This window comes from Natator depressus, chromosome 6 (genome assembly GCF_965152275.1).
Source record: "Natator depressus isolate rNatDep1 chromosome 6, rNatDep2.hap1, whole genome shotgun sequence".
Classification (NCBI taxonomy): Eukaryota; Metazoa; Chordata; order Testudines; family Cheloniidae; genus Natator; species Natator depressus.
This window is the reverse complement of record NC_134239.1, coordinates 59,454,512-59,478,108: the sequence shown is the minus strand read 5'-3', so window position 1 is coordinate 59,478,108 and position 23,597 is coordinate 59,454,512. Positions and strand designations below refer to the sequence as shown.

The 23,597-nt window shown below is 46.9% G+C and overlaps 1 protein-coding gene across 1 annotated transcript in view; it reads left to right on the top strand.

Annotated features, from left to right (window-relative positions):
- CKAP5 (cytoskeleton associated protein 5) overlaps positions 1-23,597 on the top strand; it is a 98,611-nt gene that overhangs the window by 30,142 nt on the left and 44,872 nt on the right. The window contains exons 10-18 of the mRNA XM_074955382.1: positions 7,801-7,890; positions 8,011-8,175; positions 8,748-8,876; positions 9,736-9,918; positions 11,210-11,323; positions 12,729-12,839; positions 13,921-14,013; positions 21,422-21,607; positions 21,864-21,958. Of these exons, the coding sequence (XP_074811483.1) occupies positions 7,801-7,890; positions 8,011-8,175; positions 8,748-8,876; positions 9,736-9,918; positions 11,210-11,323; positions 12,729-12,839; positions 13,921-14,013; positions 21,422-21,607; positions 21,864-21,958 (1,166 nt within the window). The remainder of the gene's footprint in view (positions 1-7,800; positions 7,891-8,010; positions 8,176-8,747; positions 8,877-9,735; positions 9,919-11,209; positions 11,324-12,728; positions 12,840-13,920; positions 14,014-21,421; positions 21,608-21,863; positions 21,959-23,597) is intronic.

Genomic DNA, 23,597 nt, shown 5'->3' with positions numbered 1-23,597 from the left:
GGGGTAGAGCTGCTGCTCTCCCCCCAGTTACACCACAGGAGGCTGTGGCCACAAGAAAAGCCCATGGTGGCTGCATTTGAGAAACGTTGCTCTAGGCAGTCCAGCTTGCCAGCCTAAGCTTCTGGCTCCCCTTCTCTCTGGCTGCAAGTTAGACTCCAACTTTGGCTATCTAACTCTCTGTTACTGGATTCCATGGTACAGTGCGGGAAGTATGGACTATAATTCAGTTTACTCTCTTGTGGAGAACAAATGGGAGCTGCAGGTAGGGCCTAGCATAGTAGAGAGAACTGAGGTGCCTGGCTGCAGCAGAATGACACATTCAATTTTTAAAATGCTGAGTTCTTTGACATTGGGGGGGGGAAAATGCCAAATCTTCTCTGCTGCAGAATCATTTGAGTCCAGAGGGCCTTGATGAATGGGACATTGTCCGTCTGAGCTTGTTTCAGGCGCAGACAAGCAAGCGTTATTGCCTCTGTTTACGCTTGGTTTGTATTTTAAAGGTTAGCCCTTATAGCTGCAGAGATAGTAACATAATTTAAAAGAGGTGAGATTCTGCAGCTAAATTCTGATGCAAAGAATACATTCTATAGTTGTGGGATATGTGAGGTGGTGGAGTTGCTCTGAGTACATGCTCTGCTCTGTTCAGTATTGTAATGGGTATCTCTGACTTGCACACACTTAGTACACAGTCATTTGCTAGGGAACTTGGTTTGGCCAGTTTTTCTAAGAAATTGGATCTTTCCTGTGAGTTGTTGGCCAATATTTTAGCATAGCGTCTGTTAATCCTCCAAAGTCCCCCAAAGAATGTACACGATATGAACACTTCCAGAGTCAAATGCATTGACATTCTCTTGAAGCTTCGTTTAATCAGCTTGATTGTAATGAAGTCAGTCTACATAGAAACCTGTTCTTGATCGTAGCTGGATGCATTTGAATCCAGGGTTTAGCAATATGATAAACTTATCTCAAGCTAATTTATAGCCCAGCACAAACTGACTTTTCAGTTAAACAACTCTGACTTCAGTTTGTAACAATCTCATTGCAAATACTATTGTACATTGAACTCAGCAGGTTCCAGGAAGGTGGGTGAAAAGGAGATTTCACAAGTGAATTTCTTCTTGCTGTCTGATGAACTTCTCTGTTACTTCACCTTTAAATTTTGGGACTTTCTCATCTATGAATTGGATGGCCATACTACAATTAGCCCTTTTCCTGAGGTACCAAGAGTCCAGTAGGACTATGGAACTCCATCTCTTTTATTTCTGCTCTGTCAGTTGTTACAAAGCACTCATCATTGGAGTATGAGCATTTTCCAGTAGTGCGTTAAAAGTGACGTGACAGACTTCTGTTACACATGGGTCATTCTCTCCCTAAGGGGAGAAGTGTGCACAGTGAAGTGTCTTGTTTTGGTAGGTTTTAGATGTGTGCATTCATGCAAAATGTATACACTTGCTTAAAGTATTGCAAAGTGTTCATGAAGGTAGATCAAAGAAATGCATCTTGCACTTGGAGCACCCGCTGGTGAGGTTTGTAATGGTCCTTTGTGCATTGAATTCTCCCCAGAAACTGTCTCAGGCTGGCCCCTGAGAAAGCACTATCTCCCACACAGATAGGTTTTACCTTACCATAGAAAGTTCGGTTGTGCCAGTGGAGTAAAGTTGTTGACCAGCCTTCCACTTGGAGGTTTAGGTGGCCTTTTAGATATCTGGCCATGGAGTGCTTTGAAGATAAGGACAGAGGCTTTGAACTTGATTTGGTGTTCTATGGGCAGCCAGTGTAGAGAGTAGAGGATAAATTTCATGTGTTCACAGAAGCCTGCATTGCTGAAGAGAGAGACTTCAGAGTTCTGTACTAGATGGAATTTCCTAAGTGGTGAAGGCTGCATGACCAGGCATACTGCATTGCTGTAGTGCAGCCAAGAAGCGGCGACAGCGTGAATAGCTGAGGCCCAGGTCATTATCGCTCAGGATGGGCTGGAGTCTATCATCCTCAAATGACAGCAGCATTCACGAGTAATGCTTTCTAATGTGAGAGCTCTGTGTCAGTGAGGGATCAGAGTAGTGCTAAGATATTGACTGAATTGCTCAGTTGTGGGTGTGTGCCTTCAACCAAAGGAAACTGCACTGTGGCTGCAAGCTCTTGAATGTTTTCCTCTGCCCGTGAGCATCCTCCCTGTCCTGCTCAGGTTCAGCTTCAACTTGTTGTCCATCTGTGAGCTCATATCATGCAAGTACTGGGCCATGTTCGTGGTAGTGGTATGGTCTTGTGATTCGAGTGATTGTTCATGTCGATTCCAATCAGGTGTGCGCGTGCTGTGTGCACGATTGTCGGAAACTTTTTTCCCTCACAGCTCCCGTCGGTTGGCTAGGGAGCCCCCTGGAGTGGCGCCCTCATGGTGCTCAATATATGACCCTGCCAACCCGACCCCCCTTCAGTTCCTTCTTACCATCCGTGGCAGCGTTGGGACTGTTTCACTTGCTTGCAAGTGTTCCCATAGCTATTACTTAGTCCTACGCAGTTTTTGTTTTGTAGTTAGTTCATAGTTTATCTCTAGTTAGAATAGACTTGGAGAGTGGGATTTAAATCTTGCAGTGTATGCAAGAAGCCTGTGCCCAATAGTGACCCTCACGACTCATGCCTGAGGTGTCTAGGGGAGATGTGTCAGTCTGAGCGCGGCAAGATTTGTAAGGCTTTCAAGCCCAGGACTAGGAAGGAACACGACTTGTCTTGGAAGCAGCTGTTAATAGAAGCCACACTCAGTCCAGCGGCACCTGACCACCAAGTCCTGGACCTGAGCTTGATGCGGAGTGCCCTGGCGTCGGTCTGCAAATCGGTACCGAGGAAGGACTCTGGTGCTAGAGACCCTTGGTACCGGAGATCCCCAGCACCGGTCAACGTCCCCGATGCCCCCACAAGTGCCTCAGAGGAAGGACTTAACTTCCAAGCAGCAAGACCTCGTGCTGTCAACTCCGGCGCCCCAGTTGGCACTGTTGAGCCCGCCACTCAGTGACTCTCTGGCGGGGCACTGCTTGGTGGAGGAGCTGGAACCCCCTTCCACCCCAGACGCTTTCGAAGCTGACTTATACAAAGCACTGCCCCTCAGCCCCTTGCTGTTAGAGAGAAGCCTCCGGCACCGCCCAGATGAGTGCCATCTAGAGGCAAGCCCATGATGATGAGGCCCTCTTCATCGCCGGACCAGCACCGTTCCCGGTCTACATTGCCAACATCCTCTGGCACTGGCCTGAGTACAAGATCGTCTGGCGCAGGGAGCGTGACAATCTGTGTCTCCAGCACCAAGTGGTCAGCACCAATCACGGTCACCCTTTCTTGGCCAGCACCAAGACACGACACGGGAACGCAGGAGCTGTTCTCCAGCAACAGACACGCGGCACCAGTCTCAGTTGCAGGACAGCTGGCACTGATCCTCTACATGATCGTCGTGGCACCGATCCCCGACTTCCTCTTCTCACCCCCGACCGCTGGCTCAGGGATCATCAGCACCGCCGTGGTCGTCACCCTTGGGATCTTCCGACTCTGAGACAGACTGCTACTACTCCGTGGCAGAGTAGGCACAGGTCGGATAAGCGCCAGAGTCACACACAGTCGACCTGGCAGCCACCATGGCCACCCGCTGCGCAATGGGCCTTCTGGACCCCCTGGGCTTACCATCAGGCCCAGGGTACCCCTTCCAGAGTTTCTAGTCTGTGACATCAGGGCATCATCCTGCACGGTCAGACTGATAACCTGCCCCTTATGTTACAGAGGTGACCCTATCCAGCCCACCCCCTCATACTACAGAGGGGACAACAGAACCTGCTCCAGACCCACCCATAGCCCAGGTCACATCTGACTGTGCCGAACCACTGGACGCCAATGCTACCCAGGAGCAACCTGAGCGCACGGTGTGCCATGAGGACCCTGTCTCCCCACTAGCTTCCTCCTCATCCTCGCTTGATGAGGTGGTGGCAGGAGCATCAGCTTCAGGTCCTCTGCCCATTGACCACAGAGCACATCAGGACTTGCTCTGCCGCATTGCCCGTAACATGGGCCTACAGGTGGAGGAAGTCCATTGAGTTAAAGGACCTGATGGTGGACATTCTCGCCCCAAAAGGCCCTTCCAGAGTGGCATTGCCGGTCATTAAAACTATTGTAATACCCTGTGGCAGACTCCAGCCTCCATTCCACCCACTGCCAGGGGTGTGGAGAGAAAATACTTTGTTCCTTCCAAGGGATATGAATTATTGCTCCCTGGTGGTCTCGGCAGTAAATGAGAAGGAGTGCCAGGGGCAGCAGGCGCCGGCTCCCAAGGCTAAAGAGGGCAAACAAATGGACCTCTTTGGCAGGAAAGTTTATGCCGCAGGGGGCATACAGCTGAGGATCACTAACAAACAAGCTATCCTCAGTGGGTATAATTTTTAACTCGTGGGACTCCCTCCAAATTCAAGGAGTTGCTCCCCACTGAGTCGAAGTCTGAGTTCCCGGCTCTGGTTGAGGAGGGGAAGGCAGTGGCCAGGACATCCGTACAGGCCTTCCTTGACTTGGCTGACTGCGGCACATACCATCTCTTCTGGGGTGGTCATGAGGAGAACCGCATGGCTCCAAGCTTCTGGGCTTCCCCCGGAAGTTCAGCAGACCCTGCTGGACCTTCCCTTTTAGGGCGCAGGGCTTTTTTTTTTTTTTTGTGGATCAGACAGACTCAAGGCTTCACAGCCTAAAGGACTTAAGGGCAACTATGAAATCTCTGAGGATGCACGCTCCTGCTACCCAGAGAAAATCCAATGGTGGGGGTTTCCCCAGGTAGACCTATACCACCAGGAGCAACAGGAAGCGTCCAATGTTTTGCTCCTTCAAAAAGCACAGTCCAGGATCTATCTCTGATGCATTCATGAGACCCTGGGGGAACAGTCTACTGTATGCCTTCCCTCTGATACCACTCGTCTACAAGGTTCTCCTTAAGATCCGCAGAGACAAGGCGGAGGTAATTCTGCTGGCTCCTGTGTGGCCACACCAAAATTGGTACACCACACTTCTGGAGCTGTCAGTGGACACCCCAGTCGCACTGCTGCTCCTCCCAAATCTGATTACACAGGACCATGGCCGCCTGCTTCATCTGGACCTCCAGTCCCTCCATCTCATGGTTTGGAAGCTTCGTGGTTAAACCCAGTAGAGCTCCTATGCATGGAATTGGTGAGGGAGGTGCTCCTTGGTAGCAGGAAACCTTCCGCCAGGGCCACTTACCTGGCCAAATGGAAAAGGTTCTCATGCTGATACGATCACAGTCACGTACCCCCACTTCAAGTATCTATGCCATTCATCCTGGACTATCTACTGCATCTGAAGCAGCATGGCCTGGCTGGATCATCCATCAAAGTACACCTCGTTGCCATCACAGTGTTCCACCCGGGAGAGAGAGTTGATCTTTGTGGGATTTGGAGAGAGAATTGATCTTTGTGGGATTCTACAAGTGAGTGGTCTGGTGGTGGAGATGCAGTTTCCCATCACCACTCTTCAAATGTGTCCCCCCAGGAAGGGTTTAAAGCATTTTAGTGCGTTACCTGGGACTCCTGCCGCTTCTTTCAGGTGAGGCGGAAATAATTTTATAGTCAACAATATTAAATGCTGCTGAGGTCCAGAAAATGGATGTCTGACCTCTAGCTAGTGACAGTAGATTATCCGTCAGTGCAACTGAAGTGGTTTCAGTTCCATGTCTTGTCTTGTCTTGTCTTGTCCTGAATCCAGACTCTGCTGGGTCTAGAATATTAGCTTCAATTAGTTGAGCTTGAACTTAGCCTTAGATGAGAGAGCCTAAGAGCTTGCTCAGTAATGGGGGGGCATGATGCTAGCTAGTAGTTGGCTAAAATCGACACATGGGCAAGTTTCTTCAGTGCTGGCCAGACTATTGCTTGTTTGAAGAAGGAGGGGAAGATTCCTTCCCTGAATGACATGTTGGCTATTTCAGCCAGGAGTGATATCAATTGCTCATGACCTTTTTTCACAAGTCAGGAAGGGCATGGGTCAAGACTCTCTTTAGGTTGTCCAGCACTTCTTGCTGACTTAATGTTTTGAACTCCAGGAATGCAAGCAGGTCTGTAGATTGGTAGGTATAAGTGGGGCAGATCCAGATATTTTGGGAAGCCTTCCTGAATGTGCATAATCTTTTCAGCCAAATAGGATGACCATTCTTCACAGCACTTAGCATCAGAACTGAGCATCATTGGCACTTCGGAATGAAGCAGTTTATTGCCTTTTCTTTGGGTGGTATTTAGTAGCTTTAGTGGAGGCTGATAGGAATGTTCTGTTGGCCTGTAATACAGCTGCCTGATGGGCTTGGAGGAATTCCTTGCTTTATCCTGTTTGTATCAATCAGTGTTCACTGCTGGTGCTTGAGTTTCCACCCCCTTCTATTCATTTGATGCAGAGTTTCAGAAAACCAAGTGGGTCAGTATGGGTGATAGGAGGAAGGGGCCTTTAGGATACCAGTGTGTTGATGTTCTAAGCTCATATATAGTGTTTTACCAGATCTTCAATTCCTTGTCTTGAGTGCAGCTATCCTTTCATATACCTTGAAATTTGTTGGAATCAATGAGTCTTTGTAGTCGAATGTGATCATAAGTCTTGTTACCTGGAAGCTGAAAGATCCCTGACTGTTATCTTAATGATGTGGTGGTCTGTTCAAGACAGTGGTTGTGTTGTGATGATCTTGATGCTGATGAGGTTCAGGGTCTGTGGGTTGGCTTGCAGATAACCTGTGAGATCACTAGGAAGGTGAGGGAGGAGATGAGTTTGAGCTTTTGCATCTGCAGTCTTTCAATAGGCATGTTGAAATCTCCCAATTTTTTGTTTTGCTTTGTGCTGGCTGCTTCCAGCTCATGCTGAGGTAATAGTCCTATGCAGTGTATAGGTATTAAATGTCTGGACTAGTTTCTTATGTCTGCTCTGCTGATTCTTTGTACAGTTCCTCCACTCTGATAATTCTATGGCCCATTCCACCGATCGGTCCAAAAGGGGAGGAACAAGTTTTATGGGTAGAAAAATGCCATAGGGAAAACAGATCTGTTGGATACCTTTTTAGCAACTGTAACTTGTTTGAATTGAGGGAGTATGTGGTGCTGGAGCAGTATGTTCCTAGAGTAGTTGTAGGTATGCTGTAATCATGGCGGTATAACAGTCGAAATAATGACAATATGTAGTGATGAGCCCAGCAAAAATGGGAGGCATTAATGGCATCAGGCATCTATTTCCTTGACATAAACTTTCTGGTATCATGATGTCCCTAATGCTCTTCTCTTCCCCTAAGCAGGTATGGAGTGGAGAGAAGAGGGGTGATTAGTACTTATTTGTAGGCTGAATTACAACTGTAAAGTGGCTTTCTGATAAACAGGTGGCAGCAAAGGCTGGAAGAGCAGGACTAGGGCTCAGGGCTCCTTCCTCAGAAGGCAGAGCCCTTGGGCAGCCTTCTTCCTGGTGGTGGCCCTTTTGCTGGAGGGAGGTGTTAAGGGAAGTGTCTCAGCCTCTCTGATGTTTAGAAACAAACCGGAGATTTTTCTAAAATTGTCATAAATGAGTGAAGGCCAATGCCCTGCTGTTTCTGGTGGTGATAATGGTGGCATATAGGGCCAGCAGGAGCTGGTTCCTTGCCACTGCTATGTCCCTGGGGCAGTGGAGGGAGGCGAGTTGAAGAATCCTTAACTACATGCATACACTCCTGAACCATGAGGGCACGAAGTGTCACATTGGGGAGCGTTTTTGTTTTTTCTGCAATTAGGTAATTGAAGTATTGTGTGTCCTTTTTAAAAACAGGTTGTCCCAACTATTCTGGAAAAGTTTAAAGAGAAGAAGCCTCAGGTCGTGCAGGCTCTGCAGGAAGCCATAGATGCAATCTTCCTTACGGTAAGGACAAGTGTTATAAACTCTGTCAGTACTGTGCTTCTGAGAATCGATCATGCTGGTTGTTTCAGAGGACTTTTCTCCTATCCCTCTGCTAACCACCTCACGTGTCCAACCTTTTAGACTACATTGCAGAACATAAGTGAGGATATTTTGGCTGTGATGGACAACAAAAACCCAACAATCAAGCAACAGACATCCCTATTCATTGCAAGAAGCTTTCGTCACTGTACACCTTCTACCCTGCCAAGGAGCCTGCTAAAACCCTTCTGTGCTGCTCTTCTTAAGGTAAAACAGGATGGATTGATACTTCTCTAGGAAGCAGTGTGTTGTGATGGACGCACTGGATTGGGTGAGGTGAGAAGCCTGTCTGAGAGGATGTAACATGTAGTGAAGTTTTGTGTATTCTGGTGCAGCAAGTAGAATAACTGGGAGGTTGGGTGACAAGTAGCCTGCAGCAATGGAGGCTAGTTTCTTTTATTCCAGTGGAATAACATTCTTTGGTCCTGTTTCATTTCCTGAATGGAAAAGGACTCTTCCCTAGAGAACAGGTGGAGTTTTAGGACAAAGAGTGGAAATCACTGACTTAAGAGACACTCCCAGTGACTAGGCCTACTTATGACATTATATAAGTTTTTTTTTCCACTGAACTAAACTTCTACCACTCTGTCATAAAATGAAATCGGAGGGGGCAGCAGCTTTAAGATAACTACTTGCCCATGGACTAGATTAATATCTCCTCCCTTCATACAATCTACTCTTCACCACAAGTACTTACAGTAAAAATAGGGCATTGCTATTATAATTTATAACAGTACTTAGTACTCACCTTGTTCTTTACAAATGAATCCTCTCAACAGCATATCAATGACTCTGCCCCTGAAGTTAGAGATGCTGCATTTGAAGCACTAGGCACAGCTCTGAAGGTGGCTGGAGAGAAAGCTGTGAACCCTTTCCTAGCAGATGTGGACAAACTCAAACTTGATCGGGTGAGCTTATGGATTTGAACAGAATGCTGTATATGTAGTGGCTAGTGAAGTGCTTTCATACCTCTGCAGTGTCCTAGTATGTTGTGGGTAACAAACTTCTTAAAACCCATGTAGGGAATAATCCATCTCTAACGTGTATTCTCTCAGGCTTAATGTGGACTAGTATTTAAAGGTGTGGTGGTCACTTCTTCCCTCCCTCACCTGCCAGCTGTAACTTGGTCAGTTTAGGATCGTTAAAGGCACTGACTTTTAAAACTTCTTAGTTAGCGTACATTAGCTAACATCGCTCCTTAAATCCTGATCTAGGTCTAAGGCCTCTATTAGTGGTTTGGAGGTTGTGGTGTCTGTAATAGAAGTCTATCTTACCTCCTTTCTGCCAGGTGGGGTTTAGGACTCTGCCATCTGGTTTGTGACCCTAGTTAAACTTCAAATCCTGCATAATACTATGTATGGACTTGTCCCTTCACCTATGTACAGATGCTGACAGGCTTGTTAAATAAGCTTTAAACTATATAGTCAGTCGCTAATACCTGCTCTAAAGACTGACTTTGCTTTTAACCTCCTTATACAGTCTTCCTCTCTAGATACACATCTTCTACTTGCATTAATGGGAGTTGTATGCACACATTAAGAGACTGTACTGCATGGACTAGAATTTCAAATTGATGCCATTGTCCTGTTAACGTTGCTAAGTGCTGCTTAAATAGCATTAGCTTTTTGGCAGTAAAACAAGCTATATGATTTTCATGTAGCTCCTGGAGCTGTAGTGGCTCAGGGCTGGCTCTGGGTTGGTGGCTTTGGCTGGTTAGATGCTACAGCTGTACTTAAATGGTTTTGGTCTCTTAACATTGTTCCTTAGATTAAAGAGTGTGCTGAAAAGGTGGAGCTGGCTTATGGTAAGAACACAGGTGGAGCAGCTGATAAAAAGGAATGCAGACCTGCTGCTGGAAAGACCCCTGTTCTTTCAGGGGCTGCTGGGGACAAGGATACAAAAGACACTTCAGCAAAATCAGGACCTTTGAAAAAGGCTCCTGCTGCCAAGGTAAGTGGAATATAGCCAGACTGCATCACACATGATGGCCTGAGATAGTTATTGCTTGAAAACCCAAAGTTGGCCTATTAAATTTCATCCAGTTGCAGCCCTCTGCAAACCTAATCTACAAGTTAATCAGAACAAATCTTTTCTTTTCCTGTTCTACCTCTTGTTCAGGAGTAGGTGGTATGCAGTAACAGGCTTTAAAAGAATGCATCCTGTACTCTTTTAGAAAGCAATCTGGTGTGGAATTGAGAATTCCGCCATTTTTATCTGTCCTCTAAATGATTTCTTGCTTGTGTTTTAATGCCAAGTCCTGATGTCATACTGCAGACAACCCAATGAATACTTTCAAAGGGTTTGTAAGCAATAATGCAACTTGGCATGGCAGTGTAATACTAACATATAGCTGAAGAGAGAACACACTCAATGACAATGTGTTGCTCTTGCAATAAACATATTCTGGAATGTTGTATCTTCCTGATTATCAAATGTTGTTGTGTAAACCACCAGTCTGGATTTAAAAAAAAAAAAAATCCATGTGATCATTAAATGTTAAGCTTTAAGCAACATCCTTCCGTTCCCTTTGCTTGGTCAAACAGTTGTTGAGGAATGCAGAAGTGAATATTTAAATTGATCAGAGGTCTCAAAACACCTGTTAAGTACTGTAGTGAAAAACTTAAGTTTATTTTTCCAGACTGCCAGCCGCACTATATGCCTAACTGCAACCTCAAAGGAAATTGATTTGATTAACTTACTGTTCTCTGACCCTTTTCAAATGAACATTAATCCTTCTATTTCCATTGCCTTTAACTTCTCACTATTTGACCCAACTTCTGAAGTTTACTGTCCTGGAAATATGACATCTGATTGAGCTAGCCTGTTCATTGTTACCACCCAGCCTGTTGCACACTACTGTGGTTAAAAGTAACAACTTGTTTGTCCAATTACATATTACGGAAGACTTTTAAGTCTCCTTAATGCAGGGTTAATCAGTAGGCAGACTTCGGGCCAAATCCAGACCGCCAGACACTTTTGAACGGACCACAAAATCTTTTTGTTTACTTAGTACTACCATGGTTATTGCAGTGTGAAAAATGTTTCTCCAGAGTCTGGGCCTTGACTATACCTTGACCAAGAAATTGGACCTTGACAAAAAAAATAGACTACCCCTGCCTTAATGTATCTTTGGAAGTAGAGCATGGAATGTTGGAAAGCAAGACTCTTTGATTTTAAGTATTGATTTTGAACTCTGGTGAATTAATAGCTTGATCCTTGTTAACTCTTGTTTCCTCTGTAGTCCGGGGGCCCTCCCAAGAAAAGCAAGCCAGCTGCAGCTGCTGGTGCGGGCAGTGCTGGAACTAAAGGCAAGAAAGGATCTGAGACCAAAGAGATATTTGAACCTGAACTCTCGGTAGGTACTATACTATATTCTGAAATGAAAAGTGCAATGCAGTATCATGTAAGCAGTGCTAGTTGGGTTATTCTCTTGATTTTTGTAGAATTAATGGCCCTGAAGCTGGGATTTGAAACACCTGAAGCAGGGGAAACCAATGGGTTTAAACTATATATAACTGTTAATCTTTAATTGTGAAGCCTCTAATAAACACACAATCAGGTTATCTTCTGTACAATCCATTATTCAAATATTAGTGAGGACTTCTATGAATTTGACTGTGGCCTAAGTGTGAGTCCTTTTGCCTCTCAGCTGAACTGTGCTGTTGGGAGGAGTGGGGAGGCTGAGATGTAATTTCTGTGGAAGTACTGGGTGTGTAACTAAATTGTATTCTCTGGAGTTAAAAGCCTCGGAAACCCAAGAGCATCCTAGAGCTTGACTCCGAAACCTAGACTGAAATACACTAGATAGTCCAGTGATTTGCTCAAGCCTACCTATTGAAAACCTAGTCTGCTCCTGGGCTATTCAGATTAAATTGCGAAACTCTCAAACTCATTCTGAAGTGTTTCAGACTGAGACATGTAGTTTGTAGCAGTAGTTACGTTCTGATGAAGGACAAGAAAAAGCTAGAAATCCACAAGGAAGCTGTCTGTGTGCTGAGTGGCAATAAAAAGAAAGTCATTGTGTTTGGACTCTTTTGTGTAGCCTTCATACTTTAGATTTGTATGGAGAGTCCTAAAAATGAGAATTATCCTAGTCATCTGATGCTACTGGTGTAAAAATTGAACATGTCTGACAAGCAGTCAAATATGCAGCCCTTGAGGGAGATCAGGTACAAGGGAAGAACTTAGTGGGAATGAGTGAGTGAAATGAATGAGATAAGCTCCCTCTTTGTGGATAATACACTAAAATAACCTTGCTAAGTGCTACTCATCCCCTCTCCTAGAATGAACCTATAAAATGGCTTCTCTACTCCCCGCCCCCCATTATCAGTCCTCCTGGTGATTGACTTTGTGCCTACCTGACAAATACTCATAATATTTGCAAAGCTGCACTAAAATTTGCTTAACCCTAAAATTAAGAGAAGACAGCACAAGATTACACTTTGCTCTTCTCCCAGTATGTCTAACTTTTTCTGGTAACTATGCTTAGATTGATCTCCTCTATCACAATGCACTGGTATCCTTTCTCATAACTTAAATGCCTCCTGAATACCACTTCCACAAGACCTATATCCACATCAGTCATCTCAACTAATGAAAAAATTGTTTCTCCTCTTGATCTCCAGTGTGGATCTCCTACATTGTAAGTGCCTTGTGGTATGGTTATCTCTCTGCCCTCCTGCACTTTAATAATCAGACTACTGACTGGTATACAAGAGAGCATGTGGTACGGTGTTAACCTTGTTGTATTCTGTCTTCAGATAGAGGTGTGTGAAGAGAGAGCTTCAGCTGTCCTCCCAGCCTCTTGCATACAGCAGTTAGATAGTGGTAACTGGAAGGAGAGACTTGCCTGCATGGAGGAGTTTCAGAAGGTAAGTATTGTGCAACGGACAGTAAGAGGATGACTTTTTTAGAAGGAAGCATAAAAAACTGGAATTAATGACTTTCTGCTGCCAGTTAGTCTCAACCTGTTACTCTTGACTACTGCAAATGTCTGCCACAATCTACCCAAATCCCTGCTGGCTCCACACTAGGCAGCAATTAAAATACAAAATGCTGGCTGGCAAACTTCTAGTTTCGAATGCCAGCTGATTGCATCCTATTACATCAGCCTTTACAGCTGGGAATATGAGGGATCTCCATTGTCTCCTCTGGAAGAACACAAACTAAGCATTATGAGTTACAGACACTGCTCTATTTAGTGTGGAGCTGGCTTTCTTCCCTAAAAGCATCCCTACCATGTGATGCTTTTGGACTGAGCCTTACTTTAAAAGGCAGCTGCTGCACATCTGCAAATATTTCATATCCTATTGCAACTGTTATTGAGCTTCAGTATTTGGCATAAAAACAGGCTTAAGTGTAGTGGCATAGCCCTTTTACTGCAAAGGGTGGCACTTCATAGTCCAGTGGGATCTGGAGCAGCATCTAGCCTCTGCCCAATCATTAAGCATTCAAGTTTTCACTGGGATGCAACTTCCCCTCTTGGAATGAATTAAAGAGCAGCTTTAAAAGCTACAAAGTAGACTCTTAAGTCCAAGATATCTAGACTCCATTCTTATGAGGAGTTGTCTGGTGCAATCTCTGTTTTAAGTTGAAATGGTACTGGGTATGTGATGCAGCTCTCAATAGTTACTGGATTTTTTTTTTTTTTTTTTTGGAGCGTGCTGTTGTTTGTCCAAGACAATATTGCCATTTACGTGGCTGCTCATGTGTTTGGAGTTTTGTGTGGGCGCACATTAAATAAAACCAAGGAAATAAATACAAAGGCATTAAAAAGGCCTCTTGTCTAAAGGACATAACAGCTCATATTTCCCCATTGGTGTAAAATGAAATCCAGACTAATCCTCCAAACTTGCAGAGAAGCCTAAATTGCAAATCTCACTGCCAATAGTTTTCTTGGATTTTGTTTTGCGTATTTTGGACCTAATGATTAATTTGATTTTGACCCTTTAGGCTGTAGAATTGATGGAGAGAGGTGAAATGCCTTGCCAAGCTCTGGTGAGGATGCTGGCCAAGAAACCTGGGTGGAAGGAAACCAACTTTCAGGTAAACCTCTATCTTTTGCTATATATAATTGATTGCAGTCTCTTGCTACAGCAATAGTTTGTTACTCCATTGTATACCCTCTTACCTGCTAAAAGAAATACAGATCTTAAACTATAAAAACGCAACTGCTGGTGGTCAATTACTTCATTGCTTAGTTAATAAATACACTCTGGTTTGAACGTGTCAGTTTCTGCTTTAGGATTTTTAGTGGGGCACTTGATTCCAAGTAACTTGTTTTTCTTCATGCCTTTGTAATAGGGGAGCAATCTAAAGGCATTCATATTTAGAGACCACCTTTAAAGAAACACTGTGGGCTTCATTTAGGCCTGAACTTGAGCTTTTGTAGAAAATATTTTTGATACCCAATAGAAATAGAATTTATTTTCAGTTGATTTCAGTTAAAATGTTGTGGGGATTTTAACATAGCTATAGCATAATGCTCCTATATCAGATAAAACAGTGTTTGAAGGCACAAGAGTTTTTGGTGTAAATAGTGATAGAAGGACTTCAGTTTTGATAGTAGTTCTAGAAGTCCTTTTGTCCGTCCATTCTTGGGTAAAATAAGTATTTCTGCAGCTTTATCAGCAAAAGAAGAAAATTGAGTTCTTAGAGTGCTTGCTCATGCCCATTTCATATTAGGTGTGTGTGCTCGCCACATGCACTGGTGCCAGAAGTTTTTCCCTCAGCAGTATCCATAGGAGACGGGCTCCGGTGCCCTCTGGAGTGGCGCCCACATGGCGCAGTATAAGGGATGCTGCGGGCTCCCCCGACCCTCTGTTCCTTCTTGCTGCAAGTGATGGTGCTAGAATGTCTGCTGCTTCGGCTAGCATTGATTCCTTCTTTGTTCTTGCGAACTTTGAAATCCTGTAAAATAGTTATACATAGTAGTTCTCTTAGTTAGTCAATAGTTTTTAGTCCCAAACGGAACCCAGTTGGGGCATGCCCCGGTCCCTAGGCTTTAAGCCCTGTGATTGCTGACAGGCATAGGCCATTTGCAGCGATCTACACACCAGCTGCCTAAGGTGCTTAAGCGAGGGGCACATAAATGACAAGTGCTGTATCTGCAAATCCTTCAAACCTAGGACAAAGAAGGAGTGCGGTATCTGTCTGAGTGCTCCTAATGGAGTCAACGCTCACTCCAGCACCAGAGCAGCAGTCCAACTCCGCACCGAGCACCGTGGCCTCCATGCACAGTGCTCCCCCAGTGCTGTCCACAAGCAGTACTGGTCGGTCTCCCTCCACGGCTCCAGTCAAGAAGCTGAAAAAGACTGAGAGGAGAAGATCTCCTACCTCTTAAAATGGAAAGGAGAGGGCGGGGGCAAGCCAAGACCCATGTCAGGCAGATCAACATCCCCCTCGGGAAGTCGGGCCCCAGCTCAAGTCAAGTGGTGCAGCCCATCCCATGCCTTGCCTGTGACTCTGGATAGCCGTGCAGGCCCCGGCCAGCTTCAAGTGCCGTAGACACCCAAAGCCCTTCAATCAGCTCAAGAGAACCTGAATCTCCCGGTGCCGCTGTCACCATCTCCTGCGGTACCCTGGTCTCGGGGAAAACCTGTGTTGGGACCTATGCATGTGTCCCTGCCTCAGCAGTACCGTTCCCCATTGAGAGGGATGTCCTGCCAGTGTTCGTCCACCCGCAGCTGTCCTGCCTCAGGACGGGAGAGGCAGGCTCAGCGGAGCCTTCTTCGGTCCCCGCACTGGGGGCACTGATTGAGGGACTAGAGGCGTACCTCGCCAGTAGATTGGCGCAGACCCTCTAAGGCGTGCACCACCCAGCAAGAGCTCAGGACCAGCCCCGAACATCTTTAAGGACCCTAGGCCAATCCCGGGACCAATCAGGTACAAGAGATCACCAGGCCATCATCACCTGTTTCCAAAAGGAAGGTCGCCCTACTCGGGACGATCCTCCCGGCAACTGGCTCGTAGTAGCCCCCGATCTCATTTGACTTCCCAGTACCAGTTGAGTAGTGTGAGGCGTAGATCGCGGGGTAGCCGATGCAGATCCTCCAAACATCAACAGTCTTGCTTGGACAGGTCAGCTTCAGGATGCAGCGACCGGCAAGTTGGACAAGAGCCACTGCTCAGCCCAAGCCTGGTTGCCCAGGACCGACCGCTCCATTGGTGGCTCCAGCTTGGAATGAGGTTCCCTGACTGCGGGACAAGACCCAGTACTGATGGTGCCGTCTACATTATCAGCACCAAAACCTGTCCCATGGCCCCAAGTGCAGTGGCTGGCGCCGTGGTACCTGTGGAACCCTTGGGGGCTCGCCCAGCTGTCCCAGGCTGTTCACTCAGTGTTGGGAGCCTCAGAGAGGCCAGTGGCCTCTGTATCCCATCCCCCCTCTTGTGCTGGAGACTTCGGTGGTAAGACCTTGCTGGTTCAGGAGGACCTAGGGGAGCAGCTGCTGGACCACCAATGGACATGGAGGTTCCCGCGGCACCGGCATCAGCCTCATCTGGCAACGACGAGGACATCATGGGACCCCCTCACCCAGTTCCTCAGGATGATGCCAAGGCATATCAGGAACTTCTGAAGAGGGTCGCTTCTAACCTGGGGCTTCAGGCGGAGGATTTGAAAGAGCACTTGGACTCTGTTTGCCATTCTCTGTTCCTGCCAGGGTGGCTCTACCCCTTCATGAAGGGGTTTCTAAGATCACTAATGCTCTGTGGCAGACCCCTTTTTTCCCTGACTCCTATCTCTAGAAGGGCTGAACGCAAGTACTTGGTGCCAGCCAAAGGGCATGAGAACTTATACTCCCACCCAGCCCCCAATTCCCTTGTGGTCAAGGCAGTTAGCCACAAGGAGAGGCAGGGACAACCTGGGGCCACCCCCAGAAATAAAGACTCAAGGAGGCTGGGTCTTTTCGGATGAAAGGTTTATTCGTCTTCCAGCCTTCAGCTGAAAGTGGCCAACTGCCATGGCCAAGTTCAAAGGGTCGCTCCAAGGCTTCCAAGAAGGAGTTCTGAGCGATCCTCAATGAGGGCACAACCGTGGCCAGGGCGGCCCTCCAGGCGGCATTGGACGCTGCTGCCCATACCATCGTTTCCGCTATCTCCATGTGGCAAGCCTTTTGGCTGCTCCTCTCTGGGTTGCCCATCGGGGCCCAGCAGTCAATGCAGGACTTGCCCTTCAATGGCCAGGCCCTATTTGTGGAACAGACAGCAAATTGCGTGGCCTCAAGGACTCCCACACCACCCTAAAAACCCTGCGTCTCTATGCCCCAACCCCAGCACGTTTAAGTGGTTCAAACCGCAGCAGGGCCAGGGGAGTCAGCCTTGGCAGGACCAGCCCCATAAATGAGCCAAGGGCTATGAGTGCTGCCCGAGCCACCCGCCTCCACCTTCTGCCCAGTTGGGCTCGACCTGTAAAGCAGGGGGCCAAACGGTCATTTTGAGGGTGCATCCGAGGGCGACCTACCAGATTATTCATGGGATCCATCCTTTTTCCCTGGGTTCTCCATCTGCCTTTTTCTCTTCCTCCCTACCTGGATGGCTATAACCTCTGACCAATGGGTCCTCAGCCTAGGGGAACTGGGTTATACCCTCCAGTTCCTTTCTACACCCCCTTCCCACCTGCCTTCCCTGTCCCTCTTCAGGGACCCCTCTCACGAGAGTCTCCTCACGCAGGAGGTAAGGGGGTTCTGTTTCTGGTACTTTTTAATCCCAAAGGCCAAGGGCAGTCTATGGCCCATCCTGAACCTGCAAGACCTCAACAAGTACCTAAAGAAAAAGTTCCGCCTGGTTTTTCTGGCTTCTATTATCCCCTCTCTGGATCTGGGAGACTGATATGCCGCCCTTGACTTGGACTCATACTTCCACATAGCAATCTTTCACAGACGCTTCCTCCGTTTTACAGTGGGGCCCCACCACTACCAGTTTGCAGTCCTCCCATTTGGCCTGGTGACAGCACCGAGAGTGTTTGCCAAGTGCATGTCAGTGGTAGCGGCTTATTACAGGCGCTGGGGTATTCAGATCTACCTGTACCTTGATGACTGGCTCTTCAAGGGCAGCTCCAGGTCTCCAGTCCAAAAGGATTGTGCGGTGCTTCAGGCCACGTGCTGCTCTCTGGGCCTGCTGGTAAATGACACAAAGTTGACATTGGTGCTGGTGCAGAGGATAGAGTTCATCGGAGCAGTCCTCGATTTAGACCTGCGCCAGGGTGTTCCTGCTGCTGGAAAGGGTCCACGCGTTGCCGAACCTCATTGTGGAAGTCTCCATGTTCCCTCTGACTATATCCAGGATCTGTTTGCGCCTCCTGGGTCACATGGTAGCATGCACTTTCGTAGTCCGCCATGCCACGCTCCAGATGCGTCCCCTGCAACAATGGCTATTCCCAAAAATGGTCTATTCCCATCCAGAGGACCCCCTGGAAAAGATGGTTACCATACTGCAGGACAGTCCTGGAGAGGGTTCCATTCGGCTTCCTTCCACCCCCCCACTCCATCAAGTTGGTGTCGGATGCCTTGGACCTCAGCTGGGGTGTGCATCTCTGCGACCTCCAGACACGGGATGTGGTCCCCAGAGGAGGTGAAGTTGCTCATAAACATGAAAGAGCTCTGAGCAGTCCAGCTGGTGTGCGGAGTCGTCTTGCCCCACCCGTCGGGCAAGGTAGTAGGAGTCCTGACGGACAACACAGCATCTGTGTTCTACATCAACAGGCAAGGGGGAGAGCGCTCATTGACTTTGTCAAGAGGCACTCCATCTATGGGACTTCTGCATCAGCCACGAAATGCACCTGGAAGCTTGTCAAGAATACACTGGTGGACCAGCTCAGCAGTGATTTCTCTCATCATGAGTGGTTGCTCCATCCAGAGGTAGCCTGCATGATCTTCCAAAGGTGGGGAACTCCCCAAATGGACTGTTCGCTATTAGACAAAATATGAAATGTCCCCAGTTTTGCTCTTGGCAAGGGCTCCCTCTCTGATACCTTCCTGTCATGGTCAGGGAGCCTGATGTACACATTCCCTCCAATTCCACTCATTGGCAGGGTCCTGGCAAAGATCAAGAGACAAAGCACAGGTTGTCATGATCACCCTGGCATGTCCTTGCCAACATTGGTTTGGCACGGCATGCTCATGAGCTTGTCAGCAGCCACTCCCTGTCCCCTGCCCAAATGCCTGGACCTGTTGTCACAGGACTACGGCTGGCTCCTACACCCCAACCTCGAGTCCTTCCACCTCTTGGCATGGATGCTGCATGGCTGAACCCGGAGGAACAGACCTGTTCGAAAGGACTCCAACAGGTCCTCCTGGGGAGTAGGAAGCCCTCAACCGACTGACTTACCTGGCCAAGTGGACGAGATTTTCCCGCTGGGTGTCAGAGCGTGGCATCTCTCCCTCGCGTTCTTCCATATAGGCTGTCCTGGACTACCTGCTCCATTTTGAGGAACCAGGGCCTGGCGCATACTTCCATTAGAGTGCATCAGCCATCTCAGCTTTTCATCCACCGATCCAAGGACAGACGGTGTTTTCCATGACATGACAGTCAGCTTCTTGAGAGGGCTCATGAGACTCTTCCTGCAGGTACGGAGTCCTATCCCGCAGTGGGATCTTAACTTGGTCCTCTCTAGGCTCACCGGCCCACCCTTTGAACTGCTGGGTTCCTGCTCCCTTTCCCACCGGTCATGGAAGGTTGCGTGTCTGGTGGCGGTGATGTCGGCAAGACAGGTCTCTGAAATTTAAGCCTTTACCTCAGAACCACCGTACACGGTCTTCTACAAAGATAAGGTTCAGTTACAGCCCCACACAGCCTTCCTGCCAAAGGTGGTCTCCACCTTCCATATCAGCCAGGACATCTTCCTTCCAGTATTCTGTCCCTCACCGTACAAGGTGAGGAGAGGCATCTTTATGCGCTGGACATCTAAGTAAAAAGCCAAGGCCCTCCAGAACGTACCAAGCCTTTCTGAAAATCGATTCAACTCTTCATCACTACAGCGGATAGGACGAAGGGTCACCCAGTGTCCTTGCAGAGGATTTCCAATTGGATTACCTTGTGCATAAGGACCTGTTACAACCTGATGGGGGTTTTGCTGTTGCTGGTTGTCAGAGCCCACTTGATGAGAGCGCAGGTATCTTCAGCCTTCCTGGTGTACATCCCTATCCAGGAGATCTGTAGAGCTGCAATGTGGTCCTCTGTTCCCACGTTTACCGCTCACTATACCATCACTCAGCAGGCCAGAGACGACACTGGGTTTGGCAGAGTGGTGTTGCAATCTACACGACCATGAACTCCTACCCACCTCCAGGGGTACTGCTTTGGAGTCACCTAATACGGAATGGATATGAGCAAGCACTTGAAGAAAAGACAGTTACCTTTTCCATAACTGGTGTTCTTCGATGTGTTGCACACGTCCATTCCACAACCCGCCCTCCTTTCACGCTGTCGGAGTTTCTGAGGGTTGGGGGGAACTGTGGGTTGGGGGTCACTGGCAACGCCCCTTATACCATGGCATGTGTGCACTGCTCCGGAGGGTGCCAGAGCTGGTCCCCTATGGATATTGCTGAGGGAAAAACTTATGGCACCGGTGCATGTGGCGCGCACATATACTTAATATGCCATGGACACATGCAACACCTCTCGAAGAACACCAGTTACGGAAAAGGTAACTGTCTTTTTTTTTTTTTTTTTTTTTTTTGCCTGCATAACAATGAGATGATCCATGTAACTTGAAAATACGGGTCAAAGGATTTATGTGGATTTTAAATAGTTGTGTTCCATGAAAAGAAGCCTGTAGAACACGCTGGAAGATGATCACACTTCTGTTCTGAGCTGTATTTTCTCACCTCTAAGATCCGCTTTGAAGTTTGAATATCCGTTTTAATGATGGAGCACCTTTTTTCACAACAGTGGCATGGCTAAATTTTAAAGCCTTTAACAGTGAAACCCCAGGACTTGCAGTAAATTATGCTTTCTTATAAGTTTGAATAAGACGTGGCAGTCCAGTAGGTAGAGCACCAGACAGGAAGTCAGCAGACATGATGCTGCTATTGACTTGTGGTATGACTGCTGGTAAATTAGCCTCCCTGTACGTTTCTACCTCTATCCTTCTTTGTAAAGCACTTTTAAATATATTGATGAAAATTGTTAACTTGTTCCAGAAAGTGAATCTGACAGTCTTCCTGTCCAAGCTAAGTGATTTACAAAATCTTAATATGGTGGGTCGTAAGATTTTAAAACACTTGCAGTGTTACTGTAAGATGTTGCTCTAGTTACTAGTGTCCTGCTAGTTACGAATAACCATAATGTCTGTAAACCTTCTCTTTATTCTATTTCTACTGGTGTCTTCTGAGATGGTTTGACAGGACTTCAGGCTAATCTGAGCTGCATTGTAGTCCAGGCTAGAACATATAGCAGCACACAAGTCTATTTGCTTTCCTACTATTATGGCTATGCTGTTTGTCCCTCTCAGGTAATGCAAATGAAGCTTCATATAGTTGCCCTGATTGCTCAGAAGGGGAACTTTTCCAAAACATCAGCCCAAGTTGTGCTGGATGGTCTCGTGGACAAGATTGGTGATGTGAAATGTGGGAGTAATGCAAAAGAAGCAATGACAGCAATAGCAGAAGCATGTCTGTTGCCGTGGACTGCTGAACAGGTCAGTGAGGAATGAATGGAGATTGCCTCTGGCCGCCTAGTGTAGCTCCTAACTGTCTCCTCTTCGGATATATACCTCATTGCAACCACCCTCTACTTACAGTAGATTATTAATTATCTGTTGTGCATATATCCCTATCTGTCTTGGTTTAACAGCACTGCAAAGTCTTAGCAGATGCCAGCACTCTTCTGTTATGAGGGTGTTCTCTCTGATCCATCAGTGACCATAAAGATTTGAATTTTCCTTTCTATTTCAGGTTATGTCCATGGCCTTCTCGCAAAAGAATCCTAAAAACCAGTCGGAAACCCTGAACTGGCTCTCAAATGCAATTAAAGAGTTTGGCTTTTCTGGGTAAGTCTTAGAATAAGGTATTGAATAGAAAAATTGGGATGCAAGTTTTCATTGTAGGAAAAACTGAGATTCTGCTTCTCCACAGAAGTCAGTGTGGAATCTGTGCTGTTCTTTGAAAGACTGCTGAGACAAGTGCACCTAAGCATTTGTTCCCAGAACTCTCAGACATTAGCATTTAACTACGAGCTTCAAAAAGCATTTAAGCATGTAAATGAGTGCATCTGGCACTGACAACCTGCCGAGAAGAATACTGGCCCATTCTCTTCTTAGAACCCCAAAGGGTGTACTAGGCATTTCACAGCAAGAAAGCTGGCAACCTAAACTTAGATGTGAGGTGAGTGAGTACAAGATTAACAGCAGTACAATATCAGTTATTCAGTCATATGGACGTCTTCGTAGGTCAGGTTAAGTGTTTAATATATCCTTATAGTAAAAAATAAGGAAGTCATGAGTGAGTACTGATTTAGTTTCTTTGAGTAGTGTTGCTATGGATGCTCCACTGTAGGTGTCTGCATCCCTGTACTGCTGATTAGAGAACTTCGGTAGCAGTGTCTGTTGGGCCCACATATGAACTCTCTCCTCAGACTGCAAGACTTGTACTTCCATGTAGCCATCCACCAAACGCACAGGAAGTGCCTGTGTTTCATAGTGGATCATATCACTATCGGTAAAAGGTACTGGTACTTCTACAGAAGGTTTTAATGAAATGCCTAAAGGTGGTAGCAACTGATCTGAGGAGATAAGACATTCATATCTACCGCCGCTTGGATGACTGGTTGCTCTGAGGTGAAACCCTGGATCAGTAAGAAGGTCCTAGTACCAGATTGTCAGTGCTCAACTGGCTTGGTTGTTGGAACCCACAAACATCCCCTTCCATGACAGACACTAACCACAGATGTGTCAGGAACAGGTTGTGGAGCTCATCTGAACCATCTACAGATGACATGGAGCTACATACAAATGTCCTAGAGCTCCGAGCCATCAGATTGGACTGTATAGGATAGGTATAGCACTTCAAAATTTGGACAGGTACAGCACCATACAGATCTGCAGTATTTACCTGATAGTTTCCAGGTGGGGGAAGCTCCTAGTTTCTTCGTGTGGTGCATGGCTATCAACTTCTGGAATTGGTGACCTTAGAATAAGGTAACACTGATAGTCCTTCAACTCCTGGGAGCGTGCAAAAACTTAGCAGACTTCCTGAGCAGGCAGACAGAATGTTCCTTGCACAGATCTGTCATGGAAGTGATACCCTATATCAGTAGGGATCCTCCATGAGAGACTTGTTTAGCACCAAGAAAAATGCAAACTGTCGATTTCTGTTCTAAAGGAGGCCTGAGTCCAGAGTCTCTACCCAATGTCTTCCTTCTGCAGTAGAATAGAGGCTTGCTTTATGCCTTTCCACCAATTCCCTGACTTCCAGGGTGACTTCCAAAATCGAGACCAAAACCATGATCACTCTGGTGGCTCCAGGCTTTCTGAGAGAGTTCTGATTTACAGATGTCCAATTGGCTCTCAGACTCTTTGGACCTGATCTGGCAGTGATGGCATAAAGTTCTTCATCCAGACCCAAAGTCACTGTATTCGATGATGTGGTGGTGAAGTGGCTAAGCATCATAGACAGGGATTTCCCCCTGCA